At 40.5% G+C, this 20,004-nt stretch overlaps 1 protein-coding gene across 1 annotated transcript in view; it reads left to right on the forward strand.

Moving 5' to 3' along the window:
- LOC126354911 (uncharacterized) overlaps positions 1–15,407 on the forward strand; it is a 104,101-nt gene extending 88,694 nt beyond the window's left edge. The window contains exons 6-7 of the mRNA XM_050004981.1: positions 1,590–2,055; positions 13,639–15,407. Of these exons, the coding sequence (XP_049860938.1) occupies positions 1,590–2,055; positions 13,639–14,940 (1,768 nt within the window). The 3' untranslated portion in view covers positions 14,941–15,407. The remainder of the gene's footprint in view (positions 1–1,589; positions 2,056–13,638) is intronic.
- Positions 15,408–20,004: the final 4,597 nt, after the last annotated feature.

Genomic DNA, 20,004 nt, shown 5'->3' on the forward strand with positions numbered 1-20,004 from the left:
ATAACACTCCATTCCAGAATGTCCAAAGTTGTAGGAATAAAACTATCCATGGGAACAGCAAAAATGGTAACCAGAGACTCAACTAAGGCGTATCCCCTCAATCTTTTTAATGTAATTCCATCACTCTGTCTTGTGTTAGCCTTCATTCAGCAGAAATAGAAGCCTATGGGATGCGTATCCCCTCAATCTTTTTAATGTAATTCCATCACTCTGTCTTGTGTTAGTCTTCATTCAGCAGAAATAGAAGCCTATGGGATAATAGATATTTGCTTCAGCACCTAAGTACCAGCAAGCAGTGAGCTCACCAGCCATGTGAACCTAGTGCAGCTGAAGGAAGATTGTTTCCTTCCTGACTCTAATGAGAAAATATGCAACGTAATGCAAATTACACTGAGTGGGACATTTAGTATGCTGGCAGTTCCCCTACAGGTGTAGAAATGAAACTTGGGGTGACTTCTAAGAATACAAACATTACTTTATTTCAGTGTCTAAATGACATGACAAAAAAACTCTTGAGATATTTCTGGACCAATGTCTACAGTTCCAAAAATGAGGCTGTAGGATACTGAGTTGAAATAACGGTGCAAGACCTGTCACTTTGGGAGAAGATAGGAGGGCCACTGACTAATGTCCGTACCTCACACCCAATGGGAGCACTTATCATGTCACTGCACTAATTATATCTCCACACACTCAGTAATCAGGCATTGTTACCAAGAGGATGAACCAGGCATCCCGCATCAAACTTCGTAGAACTGTGAGTCTTCTGAGGAAACATGCCTCTAAAATGAATCTTGAGAGATGCAATAGAAATCCTTTCGCTCACTGGTCTGTGAGAAAACTAAGGTAATGGAGACTTAGTATAAAATTTTACCAACTTTACCATTATAATAAACTCGGATGAAACACGGTGGTTAAGGGCACAAACCTCGTGGCATTCTGCGAGCCGCCCTGGACCACAGCCAGGAGGTGTTGTCTCCTCAGAGGGGAAATGAAGACTGGTGGTGACAGTTAAGAGAGTGGCTCCCACAAAACGTGGATGTCAAAGAGATAACCTGCATTGGAAGTTACCAGCATGGATACTAGAGAAAAGCAGTAGTTCACTAGTTTACAGGAGCTTCATTGGCTGCCGATGTTTGGCGAGTGCAGCATGTCATCTGCTGTTGTTATTTTAGGTGAGTGAAGGGAGTCGTCACACAGCCATTGCCACATAAACTCTGTCTGGTAACTATGGTCTCTTGTCAAGCTTGTTGGACTGCAGTTGCAATGAAAGTGACACTGCATCAGCAGTTTTCATTTGCAGCTACGGGCTCAGTGAAATACCACTTACTAGCCGTTGGCAACATGTAGGCTAATGTTCCCATCCTGGCTAAAGCTTTAGCTGCTCTGCAATGTAATAAACTTACTTTCAGCAATTGCTGTGTTACTTTTTATGTGCAGAAATGAATTTACATTTGTTGTGAAATGTTTCTTTAGAATTCATGTCACAAGTGAACTTGGTGATAAATTAAAATAAGTGATACTCAAAATTTTACTTCCATAGTAGTAAGTCTCTAAACCTCACACTTGTGTTTCCTTTTCTTTTTCAGGAAGTCCCTAATGATGGCACCAGACTCATCGCACATTAATATCCGTTGTGCACTGGGATTCCTGACTCTGCCATTTCCATACCGTGATGTAAAATTGGCCAAAAGTTGCATTGATAAAGCTCTAAAATTGTCGCCAAACAACACAATGGCTCATCATGTAGAAGGAAAGTATTTTGAGCGAATAGGTGACTTGGAGGCAGCAAAAAGGTCATATAAAACTTCAGGAGAGTTTGGTGCATATGGTGCATACATGGATTATTTACGGTTGGAGTTCAAAATGAACCCAAAGTTTGATCCAGTGCCATTGTTTAAAAAAATTGTGGAAGTTTTTATTGAGGAACCTTACAGAGTCGGAACATTATCACAGATAGGGTGCTATTATTATCTTATAGAAAATAAGCTGAAGGAAGCTGTAACCTATTGGCTACAAATCATAGATGAGAAGCATGATACTGCTCGACTAAGAGTAAGTTGATATCAATAACTTCCTTTCTTAGTGTCAATAAGTGACTTTATCTATAGAATTTATATTGTCAAACTAGTCCAGAACCCTGTTTTCCATCATATTCAAGTGCACCTAGAGATGGTGAGGCTTATTAGCTTTACCCAGTTCTTAAAATTGCAAACTAATGTTTATTTTTGCAATGAATGGCATTGTAATTTCCATACTTGGGTCTCAAGGATGGTGCAGAAAAAGTCCTCTTAATCTCTAGGTGAGCATCATGCTTAGGGGAAGCTAAATGTTTTGGAAAGGACCCACTAGCATTAAGTCAGTGGATGATCTGGACGGGCGCTTTTGTGTGTCTTGATATTGATGAGTAAACTCCATCAATGACTAGATGGTTTGTGACTCAGTATAGGTTTTTTTGTGTACAAACAGTTCATTCTCCTTGGAAATTCAGTGCCAAACTAGTGGCGTAGTTGGCAATGATCCAGGATGGTTAAACAGTCCTTATATTTCTCCAGTAATCTTTCCATGTCCACCCTATTATGTGCTTTCAGATGTGACATCTTTCCCCTTCGTACAGTTAAATTGACAGACTGTCTCAGCATCGACTGCTCTATGCTGAAGTCCGTGTTCAACTCATCCTCCACTGAACCTTCTAGGTAAGCTATGAGTGTAGCTCTTGATAGCTTCATCTCTTCAGAATCAAATTTTTTTACACTGATGTGCACCATTCGGCTTTCATCAATTTCCTGCACAAATGATGAACTATACCATATGAAACGTTGTTCCTGATCCAAGTTCTTGCTTTCCCGAAAGGGCTCTCCTACGCTTAAAGTATGATGTTGCACCCAGCTCCACTGTGCACTGTTGTAGATTGACCTTAGCATGATGTTAAATCAGGAAGCCAAATAATAATGTTGTAGTTTATTCCCATATTAGGGAGAACTTCCATACACTCCTGGAACTCCCTTTTCCTCATCCGGAAATGCAGCAGCGCTGAACAGAGCACTTAGTCTACAGCACGGTAGGCTCAGACTTTTGGCACCAACTATACTCTTGTCTCGCTACAGAAACCTATGATTCTGTATCCAACAAAAACTTACATGATCTTCTCTCTACATAGCCAGTTAGACAAATGTCTGCCTCTGATTTTGCACAAGGGTGCCCTGTGGTCACAATTTCTGGGAGCATTGTGCAGTGGTTGCACTGCCCCCTGCCCGTTCAGTGTAGAGACGCGAGTGTTATCCTGATTCCACTTTCCACGTGCCTATGGAATTTTCGAATGTTCCACCTTTGCCACTGTTTCTACAAAACAGCTGAATGTTGGCAGGAGAGCCAATTGTACAGGACATACAAGGCCTGTTCGAAAAATTCCGGAGCATTCGTAATTTCGTGCCAGTGGTGTGTTGGAGCAAAATGCGGTTGGCATCCCTGCACACTCCTGTGTGTAATGTATAACTACTGTAAGTTTCATGATTGTATGTCTTTAGTTATTGTTCAGTGCTGTATTGAGTAGAACTTTGTGTCACACAGTTTGCAAATTTTGAGATGGCAGAGTTATAGGGGCAACATGTTTGCATTAAATATTGCATGAAATTCAAGAAAACATTTACAGAGACACACCAAATGATGCAGGAAGTGTACAGTAATAGTGTGTAAACCATACTCTGTGTTACAAATTCTGACATGGTTGGTTCACATGGTTTAAAAATTGCTGGATGAAAGTTAAAGATGACACTCATCCAGAACACCCTCCCATGTCTTCCAACGATGCTCATGTCAGGAACGTCAACAAAATTGTGTGCCGATTGAAGACTGTCCAAGAGATTACAGATGAATGTAACATTTCAGTTGGATCATGTCATGAAATCCTGTCTCAGCATCTTCGAATGCATCTCACAGCTAATGAGTCAAGACCAGAAAAACTTTTGCCCCACAGTTTGTGAAGAGCTTTTGGATCGCGCAAATGAGAATGAGATGTTCCTTAAGGGAATCATAACTGGCGATGAGATGTGAGTCTATGATTATGGTGTTGAGACCAACGTTCAGTCTTCACAGTGGTTTGGGAAAGGTTATCCAGGACCAAATAAAGCTTGTCGGGTCAGGTCAAATACCATACCCATGTTGATAGCTTTCTTTGACTTTGAAGAATAAGTTCATCATGAATTCATGCCACAGGGACAAACCGTTAATTGATGGTCTGTCAGGATGTGTTGTGACATCTGCGAGAAAATGTGACATGGAAACGGCTTGAAATGTGGTTTCATGGCTCTTGCATCTCGATAATGCACCTGCTCATTCATCCCTGTTGATGTGTTACTATTGCACAAAAAATGAAATCACTGTGCAGCCTCATCCTCTCTTCTCTCCAGACCTGGCCCCAAAGGACAGAGAGATTTCTTTATATATATATATATATATATATATATATATATATATATATATATATATATATATATATATATATATATATATATATATATATATATAAACAAAGATTCCAAGACTTACCAAGCGGGAAAGTGCCGGTAGATAGGCACAATAAATAAAACGCACAAACACACACACAGAATTTCGAGCTTTCGCAACCGGCGGCTGCTTCGTCAGGAAAGAGGGAAGGAAAAGGAAAGATGAAAGGATGTGGGTTTTAAGGGAGAGGGTAAGGAGTCATTCCAATCCCGGGAGCGGAAAGACTTACCTTACACACACACACACACACACACACACACACACACACACACATCCGTCCATACATACACAGACACAAGCAGACATATTTAAAGGCAAAGAGTATGGGCAGAGATGTAAGTCGAGGCGGAAGTGTGGAGGCAAAGATGATGTTGAATGACAGGTGAAGTATGAGTGGCGGCAACTTGAAATTAGCGGAGATTGAGGCCTGGTGGATAACGAGAAGAGAGGATATATTGAAGGGCATGTTCCCATCTCCGGAGTTCAGATAGGTTGGTGTTGGTGGGAAGTATCCAGATAACTCGGACGGTGTAACACTGTGCCAAGATGTGCTGGCCGTGCACCAAGGCATGTTTAGCCACAGGGTGATCCTCATTACCAACAAACACTGTCTGCCTGTGTCCATTCATGCGAATGGACAGTTTGTTGCTGGTCATTCCCACATAGAAAGCGTCACAGTGTAGGCAGGTCAGTTGGTAAACCACGTGGGTGCTTTCACACGTGGCTCTGCCTTTGATCGTGTACACCTTCCGAGTTACAGGACTGGAGTAGGAGGTGGTGGGAGGGTGCATAGGACAGGTTTTACACCAGGGGCGGTTACAAGGGTAGGAGCCAGAGGGTAGGGAAGGTAGTTTGGGGATTTCATAGGGATGAACAAAGGGTTACGAAGGTTAGGTAGATGGCGGAAAGACACTCTTGGTGGAGTGGGGAGGATTTCATGAAGGATGGATCTCATTTCGGGGCAGGATTTTAGGAAGTCGTATCCCTGCTGGAGAGCCACATTCAGAGTCTGAGCCAGTCCCGGGAAGTATCCTGTCACAAGTGGGGCACTTTTGGGGTTCTTCTGTGAGAGGTTCTGGGTTTGAGGGGATGAGGAAGTGGCTCTGGTTATCTGCTTCTGTACCAGGTCGGGAGGGTAGTTGCGGGATGCGAAAGCTGTTTTCAGGTTGTTGGCGTAATGGTCCAGGGATTCAGGACTGGAGCAGATTCGTTTACCACGAAGGCCCAGGCTATAGGGAAGGGACCGTTTGATATGGAATGGGTGGCAGCTGTCATAATGGAGGTACTGTTGCTTGTTGGTGGGTTTGATGTGGACGGATGTGTGAAGCTGGCCATTGGACAGATGGAGGTCAACGTCAAGGAAGGTGGCATGGGATTTGGAGTAGGACCATGTGAATCTGATGGAACCAAAGGAGTTGAGGTTGGAGAGGAAATTCAGGAGTTGTTCTTCACTGTGAGTCCAGATCATGAAGATGTCGTCAATAAATCTTTACCAAACTTTGGGTTGGCAGGCTTGGGTCACCAAGGAGGCTTCCTCTAAGCGACCCATAAATAGGTTGGCATACGAGGGGGCCATCCTGGTAGCCATGACTGTTCCCTTTAATTGTTAGTATGTCTGGCCTTCAAAAGTGAAGAAGTTGTGGGTCAGGATGAAGCTGGCTAAGGTGACGAGGAAAGAGGTTTTAGGTAGGGTGGCAGGTGATCGGCGAGAAAGGAAGTGCTCCATTGCAGCGAGGCCCTGGACGTGCGGGATATTTGTGTATAGGGAAGTGGCATCAATGGTTAGAAGGATGGTTTCCGGGGGTAACAGACTGGGTACGGATTCCAGGCATTCGAGAAAGTGGTTGGTGTCTTTGATGAAGGATGGGAGACTGCATATAATGTGTTGAAGGTGTTGATCTACATAGGCAGAGATACGTTCTGTGGGGGCTTGGTAACCAGCTACAATGGGGCGGCCAGGATGTTTGGGTTTGTGAATTTTAGGAAGTAGGTAGAAGGTAGGAGTGCGAGGTGTCGGTGGGGTCAGGAGTTTGATGGAGTCAGGTGAAAGGTTTTGTAGGGGGCCTAAGGTTCTGAGGATTCCTTGAAGCTCCGCCTGGGCATCAGGAATGGGATTACCTTGGCAAACTTTGTATATAGAGTTGTCTGAAAGCTGACGCAGTCCCTCAGCCACATACTCCCGACGATCAAGTACCACGGTCGTGGATCCCTTCTCAGCCGGAAGAATGATGATGGATCGGTCAGCTTTCAGATCACGGATAGCCTGGGCTTTGGCTGTGGTGATGTTGGGAGTAGGATTAAGGTTTTTCAAGAAAGATTGAGAGGCAAGGCTGGAAGTGAGAAATTCCTGGAAGGTTTGGAGAGGGTGATTTTGAGGAAGAGGAGGTGGGTCCCGCTGTGATGGAGGACGGAACTGTTCCAGGCAGGGTTCAATTTGGATAGTGTCTTGGGGAGTTGGATCATTAGGAGTGGGATCAGGATTATTTTTCTTCGTGGCAAAGTGATATTTCCAGTAGAGACTATGAGTGTAGGACAGTAAATCTTTGACAAGGGCAGTTTGGTTGAACCTGGGGCTGAAGGTGAGGCCTTTGGATAGGACAGAGGATTCGGATTGGGAGAGAGGTTTGGAGGAAAGGTTAACTACTGAATTGGGGTGTTGTGGTTCCAGATTGTGTTCACTAGAATTTTGAGGTGTTGGGGGGAGTGGAGCTGGAAGTGGGAGATTGAAACATCATCTTATCCTCCACACTTCAGCCTCGACTTACATCTCTGCCCATACTCTTTGCCTTTAAATATGTCTGCTTGTGTCTGTGTATGTATGGATGGATGTGTGTGTGTGTGTGTGTGTGTGTGCGCGCGCGAGTATATACCTATCCTTTTTTCCCCCTAAGGTAAGTCTTTCCGCTCCCGGGATTGGAATGACTCCTTACCCTCTCCCTTAAAACCCACATCCTTTCATCTTTCCTTTTCCTTCCCTCTTTCCTGACGAAGCAGCCACCGGTTGCGAAAGCTCGAAATTTTGTGTGTGTGTTTGTGTGTTTTATTCATTGTGTCTATGTACCGGCACTTTCCCGCTTGGTAAGTCTTGGAATCTTTGTTTTTAATATATAGGGAAACATTCCACGTGGGAAAAATATATCTAAAAACAAAGATGATGTGACTTACCAAACAAAAGCACTGGCAGGTTGATAGACACAAACATACACATAAAATTTTAACTTTCGCAACCAACGGTTGCTTCTTCATGAAAGAGGGAAGGAGAGGGAAAGACAAAAGGATGTAGGTTTTAAGGGGAGAGGGTAAGGAATCATTCCAATCCCGGGAGCGGAAAGACTTACCTTAGGGGGAAAAAAGGACAGGTGTACACTCGCGCGCACAGACACACATATCCATCCTTACATACACAGACACAAGCAGACATTTGTAAAGGATGGATATGTGTGTGTGTAAGTCTTTCCGCTCCCGGGATTGGAATGACTCCTTACCCTCTCCCCCTTAAAACCCACATCCTTTCGTATTTCCCTCTCCTTCCCTCTTTCCTGAAGAAGCAACCGTTGGTTGCAAAAGCTAGAATTTTGTGTGTATGTTTGTGTTTGTGTGTCTATCGACCTGCCAGCGCTTTTGTTTGGTAAGTCACATCATCTTTGTAGAAAAATTTGGTGGACAAAGTTAACGGAATTTTTTGAATAGACCTCATATCATACCAATAATTAATGTTGTAAGCACATAAGAGTTGAAAGTATCTGATACTAGTAGCAAAAAAATCTCAGTAAAGGTGGGATCTAAATTGCATGCCTTAAGAGCTATGAGCTTTCCTTCATCTTCAATACTGTGAAACAAATCTCTTCTACTGCAAGCTCTCTGCCTTCCATGTTTTGAGAGATGGTAGCATGGACCAAAACAAGGAAAAATGTGTAGTAAGCATGGGCTATAAATTGTATACCTGAAGAGTTATGAGCACTTCTTCAAGTTCGCTACTGTGAAACACATCTTTTCTACTGAACATATGTTCAGATCTCTTGAGGTGTGCACTTTAGAGCTCATGTTAACTGGACATGTTTTTCTTGTTTTGGTCCATACTAGTTGCTCCCAAAATGTGGAATGCAAAGCACTTGCTGTAGAGGATATCTGTTTTCACAGTATTGAACATGACGAAGTACTCATAGCTCTTATGGTAAGCATTCAGAGCCCACATTTGCTGACATTTCTTGCTTCTGGTTTCCTATGTTTACAACTGCATGCATTTATGCCATTAATTATGATACACCCTTTGTAATATATACTACTCATTTCCCTCTTGGTCTTGTCACCGAGTTAATTTCAGCCAAAGCTGCTTGCTGCAGTTGCTGCTGCTTTGTCCGAAGTTTATGGAAATGTTCTGCTTCCATGGCTATAGTGGCACAATTGTTATCCATCAGTTCATACATATGAGTATTGATTTTAGTGATACATTCTACCAATCTTTTATGCTGATTTCCTTTGTTTTTGATCTATAGCATTAAGTTGTTCCTTCTGACAAGAGTACCTAAAAATAAACAAATTATTGATTATGTAACTTTATTTATTTATTTCCAAGATTTCAATTAAACACTCAATTACCCGTCCTATTGATACAATTGTGGTACTTTCTGTAGAGTGAGTTTTGTGTGGAATTATTAAACAACGTCAGTCTCCGATGTTCTCAGTAATAATCATATTGTACTGAAAATGTCTGTTCAGAAAGCTAACATGTTCTTGTAGACTAAGGTAGTGGTTCTCATAAGCACTTCTGCATACATGTTATGTGTTCAAGAGACAGCTTATCAAGAAGGTATAAACAGTATTTGTACCCATGTGCGTCTGAAGCCCCCAATACACCTTCAACTCCTGCGTGGGATACGGTACATGACCAGTGAAGTGGACCTTGGTTTCATGAGCAGAACTGGCTTGCAAATACAATACTTCTGTAATATTGTCTATGGAGATTCTCTTGCGTATTTGAAGAACCACCAAAACAAAGGGTGACATTACTGACGGAAAGTCAAAGCTTTTTTTTCCCCATTAGTTTTGTGTTCTTGCCTCTCATCGATTGTTCATATTTACTAATGTGATGGTATGCTCACTTATTGTAGTAATGTTCTGAATGTTCTGATTCCATTTGAACAACAGTCTAAGGTGTGAATGATGGAAATCCTCCATTTGAGAATGTATACTTTTGATTGGAGGACAGTAATATATTATGAATCCAAATCTAGTATCATTAAATGCCACTGATCTCCCAGGATGCCTCCGTTTACATAACCGTCACAGATGTATCATTCTAATAACTGCGCCTGTATTTAGTTCCGGCTTGTAGATTGAACAGAATGTGAAAGAATGTTACCAGGATATGAGGGAAGACCAGAAAATAATGCACAATATTTTTAAGTGAACTTACATCTTTTACCTGCTTTTCTACAACATTCTCAACAGATTTCTCCCATCATCATACCACTTTCCATATGCTCTGTTCGTAGAAGCCCATTTGGTTGCAGTATAGCCATCTGTGGACTGCTGATTTCACTTCCACATCTGTCGCAAAGTGTTGGCAGGTCGGAAGTTCCTTCATAGGACAGAAGCGATGAAAGGCTGACAGTGCAAGGTCCAGACTGTACAGTGGATGCTAGAGCAATTCCCACCCAAGTTTGGCAGTTTTCTTATGAAAAGCGACATGGAGGTGAGCCTTGTCATGATGAAGTTTGACACCATTGGTATTAATGTTGGGGGTTTTGTCATGAAGGACAGACGCAACTTAACCAAAGTTTTACTGTAGGCAGCAGCACTCACAGTGGTCCTACGTTCAGCAAAGTCTGCCAACAACCAAACATGCATATATCAGAATAATGTCACAAGCACTGTCCTAGCAGGTTGATGATTTTTTTATTGTACTGGGGAACTAGCATGTTTTCACTCCATGGAAGCTTACTTGGTTTCGGGCAGGTAGTGGTGCACCCACAATTTATCGCCAGTATGATTCATTTCAGAAAGTCATAACCTTCTGTGGCATAATGCGTTGAGTGATACAAGCACGTCATTTGCTTGCCATTTGTCTGTCAGCTTCGTAGGCACCCAGTGAACATTAGCTTTACGAAATTTCAACATGTCATGAACAGTATCATACACTGCACCTTACGAAATGTTCAACTGGTGTGATAAGGTTCGCAGTTGCACATGCCTGTTATTCAACATTGCTATCTCAATCGCTCTGACATTCTACAGTTTGCAGCTGTTACCGACTGCCCGGAGTGTGCTACCTCAATGGCTCTGACATTCTACAGTTTGCAGCTGTTACCGACTGCCCGGAGTGTGGCGAATCACTATGGTCCGTACGGCCCTATTGGAAGAATGCCCATCACCTGGAGACATTGCTGTGGTCCATACAGTTGTCCTTGTACGTGCCAAGCATGTTCCTGTGAATTTCACTCGGTGTATGCCATGTGGGAAAAAAAAAAGAAACTTCAAAATATGTTGTGAAATTTCGACATTCAAACTGCAATACCAGGGGAGAAAAAAATATATTTTTGCATTATTTTCCGATCCTCCCTCGTATGTGCTCTGCCAGACAAATCAGTATGTTGCCTGTGTTACAACAGAGTTCTGAAGTTGGTGGGTGTCTTCAGTCAGTTGACCCACAGTGACTCTGGTGCAGCAACATCAAAATCTTCCAACTTAACCAGTTTTGACACAGCAGTAACAGTGCAGTAGGCTACAGTTTGGAGAACCCCATAAGCTCTGAGAATATGAGCAACCTCTGTTGAAACATCATGTGTGTTACTATGCAGTATTTACACTACATCTTTATGTTATTAGCTACCTAGTACAATTGCTGACTGATATGTTATTTTCTGCCCCCATCTCATAACGACCTGTCACATTCCTTTCTCCGAAAATTCTTGAGGCTAGGATTAATTTAAATTCACATGGGTGTAGTTTGGTAGTTACCAATGTGTGCCTTGTCTAGAAGATCAGGTTTTTCTAATTGGTGAGTAATATATGTATAACTTATTAGTTCAGTCAATACATTTCAACTTACATATGACCTGCTACTGGTTTCACAGATGGTATTAATAACTGTTTCCAGAGAATTTGTGCAACATTAAAATCTCCTCTGTTGATAGTCTTAAGAAGGGAGAAGACTAAAGAGAATTGGGAAGTGGCAATAAGTAATAAGCTCACCAGAGAAACTATTAGTCACCACCTTAAAAAGTCACTTTGGAATGCTTTATGTGGTGTGCAGCTGGTACCAGGCAGTCATATGACTCTCCATCGGTGGCCAATATCATGTCAGTGAAGTGATGTCTATGTGACAGTCATGTGTTTGGTATCAGTGCAGTAGGATTGGTGAGTGTGGAAATGTGACAGAATGGCAGATTTTTAAGAGCTATTGTGTTTGCCCATCACTACATAATGTAAGAAATTGTCCAGGATGTTGGTCTTTTAATATGAACAGTCTTTTTGTGAGTACAAGAAATGTAATACAATCATGTTACATTGTTTTGGAACAGTGGTTGAAGAAAGATCCTCTGTGACAGGGACTAGAGAAAAGTGACAGTTTCAGACCCAACAGCAATTACTTCTGTTGTTATATGCATTCCCCCTACCAGTTCTGAGTGCAAATTGTGAAGGAAACTGCATGCAATGGATTTTTGAGTTAGATGCATCACAAATGGCAATTGTTTGCAGTGTCGTTTAAAGCTGCTTACCTTCAGTGGAACAAACAAAACAGAAACTGTACACTAGTTGACTGGAGGCATGTAGTATGGTCCAAAGAGTTGTGATTTTTCATCTTTTCAAACGATGCATGACCTGAAGTGCACCAACGTCCTAAAAAGACATTTAACTTGCAGTGTGTGGTTGGTGTAGTTCTGTGATGTTTTTCATGCACTGATTTGGATGCACTCTTCAGAGTTACTGGATGTGGAAGCACTATTTCGGGTTACTGTGAAGGCGAACCAGGATGCCTGTTCCAAAATTTTTGGTGACCCAGTATTGCTCTGTCTTCATCTTCGTGATGGGTATGCTGTGGACAGATCTTCCAAGATGGCAACGACTGTGTTCACAAGGTTACGTGCATCTATTTCTGGTTTCAGAAAGACTCTGGCACCCTATTACACCTTAACTGGTCTACTAAATCAAACGATCTTTATTATATAGAAAATGTCTGAAACTATTTAGAACAGCAGGTGAAATGTAGCAATCAAATCCCCACAGTTTGATAATTTTATGAGTGGGTGTTCCAGCTCGTAGACAGTAAACATGGTGGAAGAGCCCCACCTGGCTGGTAGCCAACTCCACCTGTGCTTGCTGCCCGTAGACAAGCTGATGGGCTCTCGCAGGTGCCTGTGCATCCTGAGGCAGTGATGGAACAGCTTGCTCTGTGGGATCTGATGATCAGTGATGTGTGAGTGTGGTATACCTGAAGAAACTTGGGGTTCTCTTCACTGCTGAACTGATGCAATTTTCAAGGTCAGAGGCATGGTACAGAAAAAAAAGTTATCAACATTTAGGTATACCAATTTTTAATTTATATCTGTTCTAAGCCGCTATAATTGACCTCATATGAAGTCTTCTGTCCAGAGAGTTACTGTGGAGTTTGGGATAGGGTCACACATTGATATGATTGCTTGTTGAGGCTGCTATTAAATTAGATTGTTCTAGGATCACCTTCACCTTAACAGGAAAGAGGGGGTAAAACTGGTTAGGTTGATAGCAGAAAACCTGGAAGAGGGTGGCACTGTCATGATTGTTAAAATGCTGGTGGTTTTAAGTGCCAGAACAGTAGCTTTCCTAGGACAATGGAGGTAAAAGAAGAAATAGTTTTAAGATGAGTTAAGATTGAACCAAACATCAGTTTGAGAAAGAATACAGCATCCATGCAAACAGCTGTTGAAAATTTTTGGTAATCACCACAAATTATATTTCCATTCAATTCTATTTTGGTATATGTAAAATGTCGCCTTTCTTTGTAACATCAAAATATTCAAATACTAATGAGTAAAATTAATGGATTACTTATGTACTTTTTTTTTGGTTGGTGTTTAACAGTTGCGTTGTTTGTGTAATTACATTCAATGTCTTGGATCTTGAAGTAATGTATAATCCTCTCTTTTCCAGGCATATAAGCCAGTCTGTGTGTTTATAAAGAAACCATTTGATCTCCTTCAAGTTGCATTGGATGAGGTACGACTGGCTCTATGTAAAGAGAATGTACCATCTGAAGAAAGAGATCTGTATGAGAGACTGATTTCAAAGTTTGAAGGCACTGAACTACTGGATAATCCACCAGAATCACACCGTCAGCAGATATTGGAAGAATCAGAGAGTGTGTTGAGGGAAGAAGAAGAACATGCATCTAACTCTAGAGGAAGAGAAAGAGGTGGAAAGAGAGGTCGTGGCAATTATCAAGAGTATAGAGGAGGTAGAGGGAGAGGACGTGGCAATTATCAAGACTATAGAGGGAGAGGAAGAGGTACAAGTGAAAGAGGAACAGGTAGAGGTACAGGGTATTACCACAGTAGGAATCGTCGAGATTCTAGTTGTGAATCAAATAGCAGCTCCAGAAGGTATCACCGTGACTCTAGCTGTGAATCCAACACCAGTAGCAAGGATTGGAGGACAATTAGGAATAGGATACCATCTGAAGAAGAAAGCACAGGGCCAAATTTTGAGTCCAGAAGCAGTTCAAGAAATCATACGAGCCAGAAAGAATTTAGAAGAGGAAGTGGCTATCGTGGCTCCTACGATCGTGATTCGAGCTGTGATTCCACTGGAAGCCAAGGATCCATTCGCGGAAGAGGTGGTAGCAGAAGACAGTTCCAGGACCCCAATAGAGATTATGACAGAATGCGTGGATCCAGCAACTGTTTTCAAAGGGATACCAAATTTAATTGGAGAGAGGGTGCAGCTGTCCGAGAACCTTCCTATGAAAGGCAGGAGAAGCCAAACCATTACAGTTCAAGGAGCAGAGGTAATTGGCTTGAAAGACCTTCCAACAATCGTGAGAGGAATGACGAAGGGAGCTATGGAGACTCCTCACGAGGTAATCGACAGGCTTACAGGAACCACAGTTATAACAGGAATCGTGATTCCAGTGCTGATAGTTATTCATCTGATAATTTGGGTGAACGATATAAGAAGGAATATTCTAATCAGAATTTTCGAAAATACAGGCACGAAAGTGGTTCAGGCCATGTGAAACAAGAAGATAGTTCATTTAACAGACGGTTTAAATTTGCACAGGCCGATGACCAGCAAACATCAAAAGATTCACGGTCACAGGCTTCAAAGGGCTTTGCTAGAGTGGGTACAGGAGGAAAAGATGAAATCCAACAGAAACTTAGAACCAGAAAGGAAATGTCACTCAGAATTAGTGACCAGAACATGAATAAAAATGAAGAGAGGGAAAGTGGTACCTAGCTCTGACAAATACATATTTTCAGTGCCCATGCTGAGTAAGAAATCAGATAAATAAATGTATGATAACACAAACAAGTCAAAGTAAACATGCAGATTATTGTGATAATGTGGCTTTCTAATGCAACATGAATGTATATTTGTGATAAATGTCTGTGATATGGATTTAATGAGTGACGTGTCATATATCTCTCTCTCTCTCTCTCTGTGTGTGTGTGTGTGTGTGTGTGTGTGTGTGTGTGTGTGTGTGTGTGAGTGTGTCTTTTATTATGTGCATCAAGAGTGCTCTAGTTAACCTTGTTGATTTGAGATTGTTTGTCAGTAACATTGAAGAATCATTGCTCTTCTTGCATGCGTAAAAAGAGTAAAATGTGTATTTGCTCCATTGTAATTTTGCTGATAGCTTTATCACATTTGTCTAAGTGCTGTATTTCTGAATTTTAAATAAATTTAAGTTTTTTCATAATTTACTTCACCTTTGCTTCTTATTGTTAATATATGAAATTGTGTAGAAATTGCAGATACATGGACCCTCTCACTGAAATATGACAGAACACGTTATAAGTGAGAACGGTGTGTGCGACATACTTACCAGTTTATTGCTCACGTTCAATAAGTAATGTAGCTCTGTGTTGTCGAACATACCTCTTTTAGTTGGAAATGACCATCTTGTGTCTTGTCTAATTGCAGTGGGTAAGACTCATTTAGAGCTGTCACACAGAATAGAAAATGGGAGATCTGTAACACTCTCACTCTGTAATATTTTAATTTATATATGATAAGAACAGTCACCATTTCTTGAGGACACATGCTGCTTTGAACTAATAAATTATCAGCATAAATTTCTTTCACTATAAAGAAAGAATAATCACCTGTATTAAGATAACCAGTACTCAGACTACTTTGAAACTTCTCTGTTTGCTCACATTTCAATAAGCTTTGAAACTGTTTGATTTCAAATATATTCTTACTTTGATGCAAAAATACTAATTTTGAAATTTAGATAGGATGGCTTACCTTGTATTAATGTATACCTCTTTGCACACTTAGGTAACCCTTATTCAAAGAGGCTTAACATTAACTTCATCCACCTCAACTTTAAGATTGGTGTAAAAAGAACTTAAACTTATACACAAGCTGGTTAATAGAGTAACATATCACAATTGAGCAGCAAATATTCAGCAACTCGAGACTGAGTAACATAAAAGGCATGAAATGAAATTATACATTGAAAATTGTATTAATGAGACAGGTAAAAACTTCAGATTGAAAGTTAGTATGTGTGTTAGGTGACACTGTGTATTGATCAGGTGCTGGATTCTAATAACAGTGTAATGTTTCTAGGTAAACGAAATGCCACAGGATTCACTTTTTATGATATATTAACATAATTAATATTTTCAGTGGTCCATGTCCTAATATGGTAGTACTGGGAGCTTATCCATTGCCTTGCTATGATGAAGGCAAGATTTAGGGAGTCATGACCAAGCACTGATAACTGTTGTTCACATGTTCCACACAGTGTTAACACTTGGTAGTGTTCGATTCAGAGTTGCTTGAATATTGCCACTGGATCCATTGATGCCAATTGATACCAATTGTGAGTGCTACCAATCCTTCAGTGAAGTTTACAGTAAGTCTGCATTATGCTGTGGCATCCAAGCCTGTTTCTTCCACAATCTCTTGGTAGGACAACTCTTTAACAGGATCCTCCCAGTTTTAACACTGTGTGAACTCTCTATGCCCTGCCAGCTTTGATAACCAAGGTGCTTCCTGTAGCTGCTGTTCTTAATCACAGAGAGAATCTTTTATCTTTTGCTTAATGAACCCCACAACATTGACCACTTATACAATGCTTGTATACATTATTCTTGAAGTAACAATCTTTACATATTTGATAAACAATGTTTACAACGAACATAAGTAGAAATTACAGTTTGAAATTTTAATTATAATAAAACCCATTTTTCATATCACAGAAAAGTGAAAGACAATCATATTTCTTGTGAGAGTTCATGTGGTATTGTCTATTTCTTAAATTTGGAAGAAGATTGACAAATTGATATGTACTTGCATGTGTGGGCTCGCAAATTTGTATGATTGTGTACCATGTGTACACTTTTCTCTAATCCACAGTCCTCACTGTCAGCAGAAGTCTTAAAACTTTCGACATGTGTCATAAGTCCTTCAGTGGTTGCCAGTGTTGGTCAGACATCGCTTAACCCTTTATAGGCCAAAACTTTCTTTGTAAAAGATAGCCTTGAAATGTAATTTGTTGCAATATTCATCATACCCAGATACATTAAAAATAATTAAGATTCGAACAATCTTGTGGTACTAATTATTATAAATTTTTGTGCTAGTCAAATTATTGGCTACGATCCATTTTGTTTGTTGTGATAATTTAACCATGTTGTGAAAATAGGGTCTTGCAATTAGATAGCAGTAAACAGAAGAAACCAAAGGTTTATTTGTTGTTTTATATGCATATAAACTTACAAGCAAAATATATAAACCCAAAATCATAACCAAATTTGTTCTGATGGTGGAAGGGTCCAAAGCAGTATCTGCACAAAGCTACATTGCAAGTAGTGAGTGGTAACTTATTACGTTTAGGTTTGTTTCATGTGCTGCAAAATACACACCTCCTCACTGTACCTGGTGTAGGCATATGCTCAGTCACATTCCTGAACTGCATCCCTTGGAATCCTATAGCTCTTTTTTGAAATTGTGACCTACTAATTGCTGTGTGTGGTCTTGGTGTCGGTCTCATTTTGGATTTAGAGCAGAAATTTTCCATTAGCTCATTATCCAGAATATTTCTAAATTTCAAATGTGACAGAGGTTTAGTATTCCCAAGAAGCTACCATCCTTATAAAGTATTAATGCATTTACTGGTGCTGTGTCCCTGAAGTAATTGAAAATTTTCATCCATCCACTCCTGGAGGGGAACGCAAATTCACAGCAACATGGATTCATTCCCTGTTCAGAAAACTGCTGATATGGAGTAACTGCAAGGATATTAGGAATTTCAGAATTTATATATATTTTAATACTTATTCACTGTTTGACTGAACTCCATCAAAACTCCGTTGTGTTTAGTGGTCACTGGTGTCCCTGGAAGTTCCTACTACAACATCCTCTGCACCTATATCTCTTCCATACTCACAACTGGAGCCAATGTTCTTTCTCAAAAGGGTCCAAGCATGATTTTCTGCAAATCTTTGTTAGGCGACACAACACAGTGTATTGAGTGGAAGTGTTTCAAGTGAAGTGGGGAAATATAAGTATTCTATTTGCCGAAGAGTATTCATGTATTATTCATACGTGTATACAGAATCGGCACATGCAGTAAGGAGATTATTTCGAGAGGATCTTCATTATGTTCAATTCATAATTAGAGTACGACTCATCAATAGGTAAACATATTTTGTGTTCTTGACAGGAAACTTAGACTACCATATATAGTGCTCACAAAACTCTGTATAGCATTGGACATACTGTGGAAAGGTCTCTTACAGTGGGAGTTCAAAATCTTTCTCATAAAACAGATATTTATTTATTTCAAGTTTCTGCTACCAGTCACTTTTTATTTTATGTTTAATCTAACATAACGCAACGCGTTTCGAACGTATTTTGTTCATTTTCAAGCGTTTGTACATACATATATACATCGAGAAATGTTACTTAGAATAAACAATTTCAAATCAGATTAATCTAGAACACTTTGTTTTTTACTGTAGCTGCTGGTGTGGCATTTGGGGGGAAGTAGGGGGGCAGTGTATATATAGAGATCGAAGTCAGTGATGTCTTCTGCTGGTTCTCTTCTCTGTTGTTGGTTATGTATCTCACAGCCTGTATCGGATGCAGATAGATTTGCGTCAGTTATGTGTTACGAAAATAGTGTGAAAGGCTTTTATATGGCAGTTGATCACTTACAGTTACATCCTCTTGCTGCTTCACTTGTATCACTGGTGTAATGGCGGAGCTGTTGATAGACATCACACTATTGCACATTATTTTGTCACTGAATTTGAAATTGTTTATTCTAAGTAACATTTCTCGATGTATATATGTATGTACAAACGCTAAAATGAACAAAATATGTTCGAAACACGTTGCGTTATGTTAGATTAAACATAAAATAAAGAGTGACTGCTAGCAGAAACTTGAAATAAATAATTTTCCCACACAGTCGTGGTATACAAACATTAGCCATTATGGCTGAAAATAAACAGATATTTGCTTTGGCTCTGTTAAAATGGCTACAAAGTTACTGAAATTTCAACCAAGTAAAATAATTGCAGTGCGAGAAAGTGAACCAGGTATAGGATGTGGTTTTGTGAATGGATTTTGAACTGGGTGCATGACAGAGAAATTGACCCTCGCTTAACTTTCTTCTTGGAGGAATCATGGTTCCACCTAAGTGAAATATGTTAATTCACCAAATAACCCTTATTGGACGTAATACACAAGGAACACCTGCTTGTGAAGAAAGTAGGAATTTGGTGTGCTATGTTGGTGGAAGAATAATAGGCCCCAGTGACAGTTGTGGTCTTGTTTTTGACTACTTAACTCTGAGAGAACATGCTTTTGCGACCCTTCAGTAGGTCTCTGTGACGGCGTGTACAGCCAACTTCTCATTACAGGAAACTCATGACCTATTTCAAGGTGTAGAGTTACCATGTCACTAGCAACATATTGACCCCTCATTCCCCCTGATTTAACTCCTTGCAGTTTTTGTCTCCGGGGAGAGGGGGGGATTAAAAGAGAAAGCGTACAAATCAAATCTACATACTTAACAATGAAGGGATGTAGTTCCAGCATCTCCTTGTGTAACATATGCAAGTAATTTACTTTTCTTTTTAAGTGTTTATGTTATGTGTGTTAGAAATAACTTTCGCAGCAAGCAGTCCTATATTTACTGCGGGTCTCCTGTCACCCACACCATTGACACAGCAGCCGGTGCCACCGGCCAGTTGCGTGCTGTGAAAGTCGTTGCCTTGATGATTGATCACCCTGTAGAAGCAAGAATGCAGATTAAAACTGTTTACTATTGCAATACTA

Source organism: Schistocerca gregaria, chromosome 3, assembly GCF_023897955.1.
Source record: "Schistocerca gregaria isolate iqSchGreg1 chromosome 3, iqSchGreg1.2, whole genome shotgun sequence".
Classification (NCBI taxonomy): Eukaryota; Metazoa; Arthropoda; class Insecta; order Orthoptera; family Acrididae; genus Schistocerca; species Schistocerca gregaria.